Source organism: Symphalangus syndactylus, chromosome 20 (assembly GCF_028878055.3).
Source record: "Symphalangus syndactylus isolate Jambi chromosome 20, NHGRI_mSymSyn1-v2.1_pri, whole genome shotgun sequence".
In the NCBI taxonomy this organism is placed as follows: Eukaryota; Metazoa; Chordata; class Mammalia; order Primates; family Hylobatidae; genus Symphalangus; species Symphalangus syndactylus.
The window spans coordinates 26,745,023-26,759,674 of record NC_072442.2 but is presented as its reverse complement, the minus strand read 5'-3'; the positions used below and the strand labels follow the sequence as shown (position 1 = coordinate 26,759,674).

Below are 14,652 nucleotides of genomic sequence, written 5' to 3'. Positions count from 1 at the left end.
AATAAAAGGCCAATGGCCTGGTGCAGTGGCTCAAACTTATAATCCTAGCACTTTAGGAGGCTGAGGCAGGAGGATTGCTTGAACCTAGGAGTTCGAGATCATCCTGGGCAATATTATAGTGAGACCCTGTCTCTGAAAAAACTAAAACTAAATTAAAAATATATTAATGAAATTAAAGGCCTGTCTGTTGCTCTTAATTCTTTTAGGAATAGGAGAGCTGTGTAACATATCTTGATTATGATCTGTTTCTCACTTTACATTCCCCAAATTTAAATATTTTTGCTCTAATTCTGAATCAATGTAAAAGCTTTCAACTTTCTCAGGGAAATCTGTGTGATATATAACTGATTATATATATAATTAATATCTACTGTTAACGTTCATTAATAGTTTCCCTATGGCATCAAAGTGGCCATTGCTTTCTCACTTAAATTTTTTCTTAGTTTTTCAATTCTATTTCTTGCAGTAAGTTTATCCGTGAAGCTCATTAGCCCAATTTTACATTTGATTTAGGTGATCTTAAGTCTGTTTTATCTTGTGTTACTTGAAATCCAGGATGTGGTGACTACTAAATGACACAAATGACTGCATATTGTTGAAGTATTTTGTAAACATATGTGCTTACCATTGTTGCCTCTGGCTTTTTAGTTATTTGGACTTTTCTCTTTATTATTACCGTCTTCATCACAATTGCATTTTGTATACTCATGAGACATTTGGTTGTGCTCGTTCCAGCATTTGTCACAGAAATGTTGTCTCCCTCCTTTTCAAAAACAAAAACAAAAACCCCAAATGGTGTCTGTACTATTATAGCCTTTGTTTTGCTTCTTTAGGTAGAAGATGACAGATTATTGAGGTTGTCCCAAAAGAAGTTCTGTGCCGGCGGATCATATGTTGTTAAGTAAATGGCTGTAAGTGGGATATGATGGATGAATTTGGATATTAACTAATACGAGTAGTATTCCAACTAATAGGAAATTTTTCTTTTTTTTTTGAGGAGTCTCACTCTGTCGCCAGGCTGGAGTGCCATAGCGTGATCTTGGCTCACTGCAACCTCCACCTCCTGGGTTCAAGCAATTCTCCTGCCTCAGCCTCCCTAGTGGCTGGGATTACAGGCGTCTGCCACCACGCCTGGGTAATTTTTGTATTTTAGTAGAGACAGGGTTTCACCATGTTGGTCAGGCTGGTCTTGAACTCCTGACCTGAAGTGATCCACCCACCTCAGCTTCCCAAAGTGCTGGGACTACAGGCGTGAGCCACCGTGCCCGGTTGAAAATTTTTAAGTTTTAATATAATTTAATAAAAGCAAGAAGATAAAAATAGAACAAAAAATGAAATTCAGGGCCAGGCACAGTGGCTTATGCCTGTAATTCCAGCACTTTGGGAGGCGAGGCGGGCGGATCACTGGAGGTCAGGGTGACCAGCCTGGCCAACATGGTGAAACCGTGTCTCTACTAAAAATACAAAACAGCCAGGCATGGTGGCCGGCACCTGTAGTCCCAGCTACTCAGGAGGCTGAGGCAGGAGAATCTCTTGAACCTGGGAGGCAGAGGTTGCAGTGAGCTGAGGTTACACCACTGCACTCCAGCCTGGGCAACGGAGCAAGACTCTGTCTCAAAATAAATAAGTAAAAAGATAAAAATAAAAATAAATTTAGGGGCTGAGAGCAGGCGGGGCAAAATGGCAAAACCCCGTCTCTTAAAAAAAAAAAAAAAAAGGCCAGGCGCAGGCGCAGTGGCTCACACCTGTCATCCCACACTTTGGGAGGCCGAGGTGGGCGGATCATCCGAGGTCAGGAGTTCAAGACCAGCCTGGCCAACATGGTGAAACCCTGTCTCTATTAAAAATACAAAATTAGCCAGGTGTGGTGGCGCATGCCTGTAATCCCAGCTACTCGGGAGGCTGAGGGAGAATCGCTTGAACCCAGGAGGCAGAGGTTGCAGTGAGTCAGGATTGAGCCATTGCACTCCAGCCTGGGAAACAAGAGTGAAACTCTGTCTCAAAAAAAAAAAAAAAAAAATAGGAAACTTAGCTGGGCATAGTGGTGCACACCTGTAGTCCTAGGTATTTGGGAGGCTGAGGGAAGCAGATTACTGGAGCCCAGGAGTTCAAGGCTGCAGTGAGCCGTGATTGTGGCACTACACTCCAGCCTGGGTGATAGAGTGAGACCTTGTCTCAAAATAAAAATAAGAAAAAAATTCAGGAAATAAAAAAGATTCACAAGGTATTTGTAGTATTTAGTCACTTTCTTACTTTTTGAAATTCCATGTTTCTGTGTGTTATTGGAGGCTATGATGAATGAAGAAAGCTAGTAATACCCAGGAAGTGATGTCTCTAGCCTTAATCTCCTGAAAGAGGACTTACTGTGTGTGTCAGGGGTGAGGGGTAGGTGGGGGGAGTAGGTAATTCTTTTTTTTAATGCTTGGGCATAGTAAGTAAATAAGTGAGTAAAGTCCAGTGATTATTTAGATTTATTATGTACCAGTCATTGTGCTAAGTACTATAACTGGCTCTTATTTTATACTCTCAGCTTCCTTATAAGGTAGGTCACATTATTTCTACTTTACAGATGAGGATGCTGCAGCATAGCTAAGTTAGTTAAATTGCTCAAGGTCACCTATCTAAGAAGGTAAAGAGTGGGAATTCAAAATAGTTGGACTCCATGAATTTATGCTCTTAATTGCCATTTTCATATATTTCCATATGTCATTAGATTATTTTTACCCATAAAATTTTACCCAGGAAATTGAGATTTGTTGAAAAAATCAAGAAGTAAAGTGTTTATCTATACCTTTCTTGCTTCCTTTAAAACAACAGTTCTCAACAAAAGGGAGGTATATATGAGAATCATCAATGCCTTGTCATGTTCCACCCACTAAAAATCTGATACATTCAACTCAGTTAAGACGTATGTCCTTCTGCCCTTAACCTTCCTTAGCAGTTAGAATTAGTCTTTTTTTGTTTTGTTTTGTTTTGTTTTGAGACACAGTCTCGCTCTGTCATTCAGGCTGGGGTTCAGTGGCACGATCTCAGCTCACTGCAACCTCTGCCTCCCAGGTTCAAGCGATTCTCTGTCTCAGCCTCCTGAGTAGCTGGGAGTACAGGTGCCCACCACCACGCCCAGCTAATTTTTGTATTTTTAGTAGAGATGGGGTTTCACCATCTTGGCCAGGCTGATCTTGAACTCCTGACCTCATGATCCATCCGCCTCGGCCTCCCAAAGTGCTGAGATTACAGGCGTGAGCCACCGTGCCTGGCCTGATTTTTTTTTTTTTTTTTTTTGTGAGACAGCTACTCATGTCTCGCTTTGTCGCCCTGGCTGGAGTCTGGAGCGCAGTGGTACAACTTCGGCTCACTACAACCTCCGCCTCCCAGGTTCAAGCGATTCTCCTGCCTCAGCCTCCTGAGTAGCTGGGATTACAGGCTCATGCCACACCGCCCAGCTCATTTTTGTATTTTTAATAGAGACAGGGTTTTGCCACGTTGGCCAGGCTGGTCTCGAACTCCTGACCTCTGGTGATCCGCCTGCCTTGGCCTTCTCCCAAAGTGCTGGGATTATAGGCGTGAGCCACCACGCCCAGCCTAGAATTACTTTTTTTTTTTTTTTGAGACTGAGTCTTGCCCTGTCACCTAGGCTAGAGTGCAATGACGTGATCTCGACTCACTGCAACCTCCGCCTCCTGGGTTCAAGCAGTTCTCCTGCCTCAGCCTCCCAAGTGGCTGGGATTAACAGGAACATGCCACCATGCTCGGCTAATTTTTTGTATCTTTAGTAGAGACAGGCTTTCACCATGTTGCCCAGGCTGGTCTTGAACTCCTGACCTCGAGATCTGCCCGCCTCAGCCTCCCAAAGTGTTGGTATTACAGGTGTGAGTCACTGTGCCCAGCCATAGAATTACTCTTTTAATGAATATATCTAACAAAGCTGGGCAAAGTGGTTCACACCTGTAGTCCCAGTACATTGGGAGGCCAAGGTGGGCAGATTGCTTGAGTCCAGGGGTTCGAGACCAGCCTGGGCAACATGGCAAAACCTCATCTCGAAAAAATGAATAAAATTAGCTTGGCATGGTGGCATGCATCTGCAGTCCCTGCTACTTGGGAGCCTGAGTTGGAGAATCTCTTGAGCCCATGAGATCGAGGCTGCAGTGAGCCATGATCGTGCCATTGCATTCTAGCCTGGGTGTCACGGCGAGACCCTGTCTGGGGGAAAAAAATATCTAACAAGTCAGATGACAGTTTTATTACCCAAATAAATCTGTACGTGTCACAGTTGCCGTTTTCTGCCTCTTACCTGTAATCTACATTGTAGTACTGACAGGCTTTTCTAATACTCTGTGAGCAATAGAGGCAACATTAAAACTTGCAGTATCCCAGTATCGGAGAAATTTTACTTTGTGGTTTAACCTGGTAGCATAAAGCTATGTAATTTATTTATTTATTTTATTTATGTATTTTTTTTGGAGACGGAGCCTCGCTCTGCCGCCCAGGCTGGAGTGCAGTGGCGCAATCTCAGCTCACTGCAAGCTCCGCCTCCTGGGTTCACGCCATTCTCCTGCCTCAGCCTCTCCGAGTAGCTGGGACTGCAGGCGCCCGCCACTACGCCCGGCTAATTTTTTTTTGTATTTTTAGTAGAGACGGGGTTTCACCGTGGTCTCGATCACCTGACCTCGTGATCTGCCCGCCTCGGCCTCCCAAAGTGCTGGGATTACAAGCGTGAGCCACCGCGCCCGGCCTAAAGCTATGTAATTTATTAAAGTAGCTCCATTTCCATGAATGTACTGGGCAAGGACTCTTTTTTTGTTTGGCATCTTAATGCCAAATCTGTTTTGCTGTCTGATATATAAGACAGTGTTTCTGCCTTACAAAACCTTTGGCTTATAGATATGACTCCTCTGTGACGGAACATAACAGCTTCCAGGTTGTATCCTGTCTATCACAACAATAAAAATTAACCCTTCGATATTTCAGCAGTGTGTATACCTGTTAAGGACTGCACCTTAGAATTTGTTTTTAAATGATATATGAAGGCTAGGTGCAGTGGCTCATACCTGTAATCCCAGCACTTTGGGAGGCCAAGGCGGGTGGATCCCTTGAGGCCAGGAGTTCGAGACCAGCCTGGCCAATATGGCAAAACCCCATCTCTACTAATAAAGTACAAAAAAAAAATTGTGTATTTTTGGGTATGGTGGCACACACCTGTAGTCCCAGCTACTCAGGAAGCTGAGGCACAAGAACCTCTTGAACCCGGGAGGTGGAGGTTGCAGTGAGCTGAGATCCCGCCACCACACTCCAGCCTGGGCGACAGAGCAAAACTCTGTCTCCAAAAAAAATACATATATATATATATATATATATATGTATATGTATATTTTAATTTAACAGTAAAATTGCTGTCTTTGCTCTGTAAGGGGAAAATGATAATTAAGTTTAAGTCATTGCATTTGTGATTCTACAAGTGAGTTAACTGCTTTCTTTTTTTAGACAACATGTGATTTTGTTCATAAATTATCCCTTCCTTTGCACTGATACTATTCAGGTTATCTGGAAGAGTTCATGTACCACTAAGAATGAACTATTGACTTAACAGTTAGGCTTAGGCTCCTGGTTAGAACACCACCACTCCTCTCTCCACGTTACCTTCTGTTTGTCCCAGTGCAAAATTTGTTTGTTCTTCTCTTGCTTAGGTGAAGATTGTCCCCAGTGGATGGTCCCTATCACAATCTCTACTAGTGAAGACCCCAACCAGGCCAAACTAAAAATTCTAATGGACAGGCCAGAGATGAATGTGCTTTTGAAAAATGTCAAACCAGACCAATGGGTGAAGGTGAGTTCGGAATCTTACCTAAACAGATTTCTCTCACTTATACATTTTATGGCCGGCTTTAAATTCTGCTTCAGTTTAGTAGTTTCAAAGAAAAAAAAAACCTAAACTTTTCTTTGTGAGATTTAGGACGAATTTTCATATAGTATTGTCCAGACATTTGTCCTTATGTTAGGGAAGGTAGTGGTAGAGAAGCAGATCCAAAGGCATAGGACTAAGGAGGAGAAGAAAAAAAAAAGTAGATTGAGTGTAAGCTTATATGAACCAAAATATTTGTAGTCTCACACCTTCAAACTCCCCTGTTATTGTAATGAAAGGTTAACTTCAATGATGTGTTGTCACCATATGTGTACTGCTGTAATCTAGTGAGAGCAGACATAGATAATAATCAGTTCGTGTCACTGAAATGTAAAATTCCTTAGCTGGTATTTCAAAACCATTTCACAAAAATACCAGTAGGTAAGAATTATTTTTCATTATTCTGTACTCTGTGCCTTTCATAATGAAAGTATTTACTACAAACTCTTAATTGTATGTTCCTAATAGGAATTACACATTTTATCAGACATTTGTGCTTTTTAAAAAAGAAAGCCCGCCGGGCGCCACGGTAGCACTTTGGGAGTAATCCCAGCACTTTGGGAGGCTGAGGCAGGCAGATCACAAGGTCAGGAGTTCAAGAACAGTCCCACCAACATGGTGAAACCCTGTCTCTACTAAAGATATGAAAAAAAAATTAGTCGTGATGGCGTGCACCTGTAATCCTAGCTACTCAGGAGGCTGAGGCAGGAGAATCGCTTGAACCCAGGAGGCAGAGGTTGCAGTGAGCCGAGATCGCGCCATTGCACTCCAGCCTGGGTGACAGGGTGAGACTCCATCTGGAAAAAAAAAAAAAAAAAAAAAAAAGCCGTGTTCCTGTTTATCAACTTTTTTTTTTTTTCGAGTTGGGGTTCTCACTATGTTGCTTAGGCTGGATTCAAACTCCTAGGCTCATGCGATCCTCCCACCTCAGGCTCCAGAGTAGCTAGGATTATAGCCATGAGCCACCATGCCTGGCATTGTTTTACTTTTTTAAATATATATTTAAAATATACTCACTGGAATATTACCATTTAAAATTATCTGGAAGATTATGTTGTAGCAATATGAAAAATTTCTTATAAATGAGAAAAAAGTTACGTACACTACAATTTTGATTAGGATAAATAAAGGGAATCAATAAAGTGATAGTTGAGTTAAAATTGTAGGGGTGGTCTTAAAAATATTTACATATAAATAGTAAAATATTTATATCTTACTGTTTTGCCATTTAACTATTTTGAATATAAATGTTCTCAAAAATATTTTTTGGCTATTGGTAAATAGCCCATAGAGAATAATGCAGTTGCCAGGTGCAGTGGCTCATGCCTGTAATCCCAGGGAGTCTGAGGCGTGGCGGATCACCTGAGGTCAGGAGTTCGAGACCAGCCTGGCCAACATGGTGAAACCCTGTCTCTCCTAAAAATACAAAATTAGCTGGGTGTGGTGGCGGGTGCCTGTAATCCCAGCTGCTTGGGAGGGTGAGGCAGCAGAATCACTTGAACCTGGGAGGTGGAAGTTGCAGTGAGCTGAGATCATGCCACTCCCCTCCAGCCTGGGTGACAGAGCGAGACTCCATCTCAAAAAAAAAAAAAAAAAAGAATAATGCAGTCAGTAATTATCTCACGCCAAAAATCTTATGAAATTGCCTTTTAGGTCCATGTAATTCTTTAAAATTGGGATCTGAAAATTGTTAGTCCGTTCAGTCTCTGTGCTTATAAGATCAATGTTTGTAAAGGCCTAAGCTTTCTTAGAGATTCTACTGTCCAGGTGTTTTCATATATATTAAGTATTTTCTGTAAACCTAAAATTGAGGTTAGAAATAGAAACTTACCCACATTATTTTGTCCCTTCCGTGTTCTTTCTACTGTCCCTCACTTTGGCCCCCACAATTTCAAGTTTCCCTTTTCTTTTGTCTGTGCATTCATTCTATCTTGTTTTAATCCATTAGTTGGCATAGATGGTCTTAATTGTTTTTCATCCAGATATATCTAAAACCAGAACTCCTTTTAAACATACAAAAGGTTGATTTAAAAAATTAATGGAGCTGTTTAATAGTACTTACTGGATATCTTTGCAGTTAAACTTAGGAACAGTTGGGTTTTATCGGACCCAGTACAGCTCTGCCATGCTGGAAAGTTTATTACCAGGCATTCGTGACCTTTCTCTGCCCTCTGTGGATCGACTTGGATTACAGAATGACCTCTTCTCCTTGGTGAGCATCTGTGACTTAAGTAATATGATGGATTTTGCTGATTAAAAGACTTTATTTTTCCTGGAGTGTCTGAAACATAATTAGAAGAATAGGGGTCTTCTTGATGGTTAAAAACACCTTTGGGACTAGAGCAAATGACTATTTTTAATATGACAGGATTGAGGCTATATAATTTAAATCCCATTTCACTACTCCTAAGCCAGCTTTCTGAAACTCTTAATTAAACTATCCTTTGTAAGGCAAAAAATTCCTTTCTTTTCAGTAGAAATAAATATGAGCCTTGATAGGTTTTTAAAATAATTAAGTCAGAGTGATTTTTTTTTTTTTTTTTTTTTTTTTTTTGAGACGGAGTCTTGCTCTGTCACCCAGGCTGGAGTGCAGTGACGCAATCTTGGCTCACTGCAAGCTCTGCCTCCCAGGTTCACGCCATTCTCCTGCCTCAGCCTCCTGAGTAGCTGGGACTACAGGCGCCTGCCACCATGCCCGGCTAATTTTTCGTATTTTTTGGTAGAGACGGAGTTTCACCATGGTAGCCAGGATGGTCTCCATCTCCTGACTTCATGATCCGCCCAGCTCGGCCTCCCAAAGTGCTGGGATTACAGGCGTGAGCCACCGTGCCCGGCCGATTTTATGTTTTTCTAAATAGTGGTTGTACTTTGCTGGGAAAGCCAGAATTTTTAAGCATCGTGTTCTTATTTCAAATTATATCCCATTAGCTTTAGAATTATATTTATATTTGGCTTTCTTCCAGAAAGGATTTAAAGCAGCAATTAGTATTATTTTCTTTATGACTTCCGCATAGGTTAGGTAATTTCCAGATGTCTTTATGATAAAATTGTCGTATTCCTCCTAGTATTCCTTTAAATTGGACTGGAAATTTTCCCTCCCCCTGCAGTCACTGGTTTTGGATTCCGCCTTTGTATAAACACAGATTAGCACTGATGCACAAAACCTCACATCTGCTGATCTAATTGCTGAGAGAGACCTGTCCCAGGAGAGTGAGCTGTTTGTGCAGTTGTTTGCTATAACAGAAGTTCTTTTTCCTAACTCTGTTAGTTCTGAAAGGACTTTGAATTTGTAGTGCCTTCTAGTTTATGTTCTTTTAGAAATGAGTAAAGGAGAGGCTTAAGTTGACACAGTTTGCAGGTCTGGCTTTGAAAGTGTCTGTCAAAAACCAAAGCTCAAACTATTTTTGCAATTTTTCTGAAAGTATGAAAAATTTCTAAACAGTAACAAAGCCAAGTCCCCAGAAGCTGAGTAGAAATAGAAGTTAACTGGTTTGTTGTTGTTCTCAAATTGTTGGGACTTTTAGTGTAATTTTTAAAAGTAGTTCTTGTATAAATAGCAAATAATTCATTCTAATTTTTCTGTAAAAAGAGAGAAAAAAATAACAAAGGAGTAAAAAAGGAATGTTATCTGAATAGGATTTTTATTCTAACAGTGTTCTGAGCTTATACAGTCCCATTTCCTTAAACCAAAGAAATTGCTAGCAGTAGATAATGCCAAAAATGCATGCTTATGTTTTTTGGTTTTGTTTGAAGACTAGGTTAATTTATGTTTTTTCCTATCCCAGGCTCGAGCTGGAATCATTAGCACTGTAGAGGTTCTAAAAGTCATGGAGGCTTTTGTGAATGAGCCCGAGTATACTGTATGGAGCGACCTGAGCTGTAACCTGGGGATTCTCTCAACTCTCTTGTCCCACACAGACTTCTATGAGGAAATCCAGGAGTTTGTGAAAGATGTCTTTTCACCTATAGGGGAGAGACTGGGCTGGGATCCCAAACCTGGAGAAGGTAATGGATATACTAAATGGAGAAAGAATTAGGCAGAAGTTGGTACTTTTTTATGTGGTTAACAATATAATTAATATCATCTTTGTATCTACTGGATATTACTGTATATTCAGCAAGCCAGAAATTAAGACTTGAGTCTTTTAAGTCTACTGGTGAAGTTACATGAGTCGACAACACAGAAACAGTAGTGGTTATGTGTGTTCGATGCTAAATATAATTTGTGCACATGGTGGAAATAAAAGTCTTTTGCAGAATTCCAGAGGCCTATTTTTAGTCAAGAAAAGCTAAAGGAATTTCAGGTTGTTTTGTTTTATTTATTTATTTATTTATTTATTTTATTTTATTTTTTTGAGACGGAGTTTCACTCTTGTTGCCTAGGCTGGAGTGCAATGGTGCGATCTCGGCTCACCGCAACCTCCGCCTGCCGGGTTCAAGTGATTCTCCTGCCTTAGCCTCCCGAGTAGCTGGGATTACAGGCATGTGCCACCACGCCTGGCTACTTTTATATTTATAGTAGAGATGTGGTTTCACCATGCTGGTCAGGCTGGTCTCGAACCCTGACCTCAGGTGATCCGCTAGCCTCAGCCTCCCAAGTTTTATTTATTATTACCATAAATACCAGGCACCTTTATGTATAACTTGTAAAGGTGCTGAGAGACACAGGGGTCAGCTTTTTTAATTAAGGAAATTATTTGCTTTCTACATGTGTTCTCTGCTCTGTGATTATTTCTATAAACATATATTTACTCTTTTTGCTCTCATTTAAAAATTGGGAATGATTAAAGGTTTTACATATCATTATTTTTTATCATCTGCTAATAACTAAAGGTGGTGTTTCCTCCTGACCAGTCTTGATCCAGAAGTCTTTTGTAATAAAAATAGTAGCAATACCTAGAGCTCTAGGTCTTGTCTTTTTTGTTTTTTTTTGAGATGGAATTTCGCTCTTGTCACCCAGGCTGGAACGCAATGGCGCCATCTCGGCTCACTGCAACCTCTGCCTCTCGGGTTCAAGCGATTCTCCTGCCTCAGCCTCCCAAATAGCATACCACCACGACTGGCTAATTTTTGTATTTTTAGTAGAGACAAGGTTTCGCCATGTTGGCCCGGCTGGTCTTGAACTCTGGGCCTCAAGCGATCTGCCCGTCTCGGCTGCCCAAAGTGCTGTATTACAGGCATGAGCCACTACAGCTGGTCCCAGCTTCTATGTCTTTTCTTCATTGATTCAACAAATATTTATGTTGCTAGTAAATGCCATATACTATTCTAAGAGCTGGTGATACAGCAGCAACCCAAATATTGCCTTATATGGCTTACATTCTAATGGGAGACATAGCAAATAATTAAATGTATAATGGTCTAGGTGGCAGGAAGTATCATTAAGAAAAATAAAGTTGCCAGGGGTGGTGGCTCACGCCTGTAATCCCAGCACTTTGGGAGGCTGAGGCGGGTGGATCACAAGGTCAAGAGTTCAAGACCAGCCTGGCCAAGATGGTGAAACCCTGTCTCTATTAAAAATGCAAAAATTAGCCAGGCGTGGTGGCGGGTGCCTCTAATCTCAGCTACTCGGGAGGCTGAGGCAGAGAATTGCTTGAACCCAGGAGGCAGAGGTTGCAGTGAGCTGAGATGGGACCACTGCACTCCAGCCTGGGTGACAGGGCAAGACTCTGTGTCAAAAAAGAAAAAAGAAAAATAAAGTCGTCGGATAATAAGGAGTGCTGGGCCACTATTTTCTAGAGAGTGTTTGGGGAAACTGTCTCTAATAAGGTGATACTGAGCATAAACTGAGACATGGAGAGAGTTATGAGGATACCTAGAAGAAAAGTGGTTCAGAGGAAACAGCAAGTACAAAAGACCTGAGATGGGAGCATGCTTAGGGTATTCGAGGAATAACAAGAAAGCTGCTGAGTTCAGGACAGGAATGAGTGGGAGAGGGCAATGGGAGACCTTTCTGATCCTATAGAACCTGTTTGCTACAGTGAGGAGTTTTTTGACTTTCACATTTAGTGATATGACACGCTAATTAGAGAGTTTGGGGCAGGGGAACTTGATTTGATTTACTTGGCTTTCTGAAGAACAGACTAAAAGAAGACGGGAGGAGGCGGGGAGACCATTCAGAAGGCTATTTTAGCAATCCAATTGAGATGCTGGTTGCAACTAGAACTTACAGGTGGTAAAGTCTGTGTATATTTCAAAGGTGGAACTGAAACTATTTGGTGAAGGATGGACTGTGTGGTGGAAAGAAAGAGAAGTGTCATCAAATTTTGGCCTGCAGAACTGGAAGAATGAAGTTGCCATGTACAGGGATAGGCAAGACTGCTGTAGAAATATTTTTTTCTTTGAAAGATACAGAGTCTTGCTCTGTTGCCGAGGCTGGAGTGCAGTGGTGCAGTCATAGCTCACTGCAGCCTCGAATTCTGGGTTCAAGCTATCCTCCCACCTCAGCCTCCTGAGTATTTGGGACTACAGGCATGCACCATACCCAGCTATGTTTTTGTTTTGTTTTGTTTTGTTTTATAGAGACAGGATTTCACTATGTTGCCTAGGCTGGTCTTGAACTCCTAGACTCCAGAAATTCTCCCGCCTCAGCATCCCAAAGTGCTGGGATTGCAGCCATGAGCCACTGTGCCTGGCATAGAAGCATATTTGGGTGTAAAAGGGAATTGGGCCAGGCGTGGTAGCTCACACCTGTAATCCCAGCACTTTGGGAGGTTGAGGTGGGTGGAACACCTGAGGTCAGGAGTCTGAGACAAGCCTGGCCAACATGGTGAAACCCCAGCTCTACTAAAAATATAAAATTAGCTGGGCGTGGTGGCACACGCCTGTAGTTCCAGCTACTCAGGAGGCTGAGGCAGGAAACTCACTTGAACTGGGAGGCAGAGGTTGCAGTGAGCCGAGATCACGCCATTGCACTCCAGCCTGGGCAACAGAGCGAGACTCCGTCTCAAAAAAAAAAAAAAAAAGTGAGGGGGTGGGAATCATGTCACGCACGTGGCTCACACCTGTAATCCAGCTACTCAGGAGGCTGAGACAGGTGAATTGGTTGAGTCCTGGAGTTCAAGCCCAGCATGGGCAACATAGTGAGACCTCATGTCTTTAAAAAACAAAACAAAACTGGATGAGATCAACCAGTGACTGAGTGTAAGTGGAAAAAAGAGGTCTGGGTTCAGGATTTAGAGATTGTGTGGAAGAGGAAGAATCAGCAAAAGAGACAGACTGGCCAGTGAGGTAGAAGGAGAGCCAGGAGAGAGAGGGGGTATCCCAGAATTTAAATAAACAGCAGATGAAAAGAAACAGTAGATGAAGGCAGAGGGAATGTGATCAGCTGCGTCAGATGCTACCACACTAAGTCAAACAGAATGATGAAGGCTAATTCAATATTACATTTAACAAGTTTTGTGGAGTAGTGGGGAACAATAATGAATTCTCCACTTTTGGAGCAGGTTCTTTAGAATAGGAGGAGAGGAAATGGAGACAACACACTTAGACAACTTTTTAAAGGAGTTTTGCTGAGAAGATCAGAGAAAAGGGGTAGACAAGAGAGAGGTGGGGTAAAGGAAGGAATTTTTAAGTTGGGAGATTTTATATTACATTTTCTGCAACTATTTCAACATATGCAGTAATAATGGAAAAATTCATGTTTTGTGAGAGAGAGGGATTATTGCTGAATAATCAAGAGGACAGCTGAATAATCAAGAGGAGTTGAGATCCAGTGCGAAGTTTAGGAGTTGGTTTTAGATAGGAGCACAGATGAATAGTGACAGGATAGGAGTACATGGACACAGATGCATGTAAATTAATGGATGTTGCACTTTTCTTTCATGATGATAATGTGACACTTTTTGACTTCAAAACCATCTTTACAATATAGGGAAAGTGCCTTCAATTTCCTAGCTATACAGATGGGAGAATGAAACATGGCAAAATAATAAAATGTTACCTTGCATCACACAGAGTGTTAGTACTAGAGCCAGAATTATAAATTACTTCTTGTAAGAATCATCACAATAATGTGTAGTTATCTATTGATCTGTGATGGTTTTCTTAAAATTATTTTTGGTTAAATTATGATTTAAATATAGCAAAATGAATAATCTAGATGTTACAGTTCATGACTTTTGGCAAACACATACCACATTTCCATCACCCAGAAAGCTGCTTGGGCTGCTTCCTAATTGATCGCTGCTACTTGAGCCTCCCCTGCCTACCCCACACAGGCACATGCCATTCTGATTTCTTTCACCTAGATTAATATTTATCTCTTCTATTTTATATACATAGGATCATATAATGTGTGTTCTGTTCTTATACCTGGCCTCTCTCACTAAGCATAATGTTTCTGAGATAATCTGGGTTGTTCATTGCTTTTTATTGCTGAGTAGTATTTCATCATATGAATATACTACATTTTATTTGTCCATTGTACTGCTGCAGTTCATCAGATTTGTGTGCTGTTAACTGTTTTTTTCTCAATCATTTGTTTCCTGGATGTTAACTTTTTTTGAGATATAATTCACATACCATAAAATTCACCTTTTTAAAGTATACAATTCAGTATTTGTTAGTATGTTCACAAGATTGTGCAACTATCACCTCCATATTTCCAGAACAATTTCTTCACCGTCCCCACTCTCAGTCCCCCACCCCCCGCAAAAAAAAAGCCTTGTATCCACTGGCAGTCACTCTCCATTTCCTGGCAACCACAAATTTACTTTCTATTTCATGGATTTACCTATTCTGAACATTTCATA

At 41.3% G+C, this 14,652-nt stretch overlaps 1 protein-coding gene across 1 annotated transcript in view; it reads left to right on the top strand.

Annotated features, from left to right (window-relative positions):
• Positions 1 to 14,652, top strand: part of LOC129469891 (uncharacterized) — a 78,562-nt gene that overhangs the window by 8,290 nt on the left and 55,620 nt on the right. Inside the window, 4 exon segments of the mRNA XM_063628664.1 lie at positions 834 to 911; positions 5,685 to 5,824; positions 7,977 to 8,111; positions 9,685 to 9,904. Of these exon segments, the coding sequence (XP_063484734.1) occupies positions 5,705 to 5,824; positions 7,977 to 8,111; positions 9,685 to 9,904 (475 nt within the window). The 5' untranslated portion in view covers positions 834 to 911; positions 5,685 to 5,704.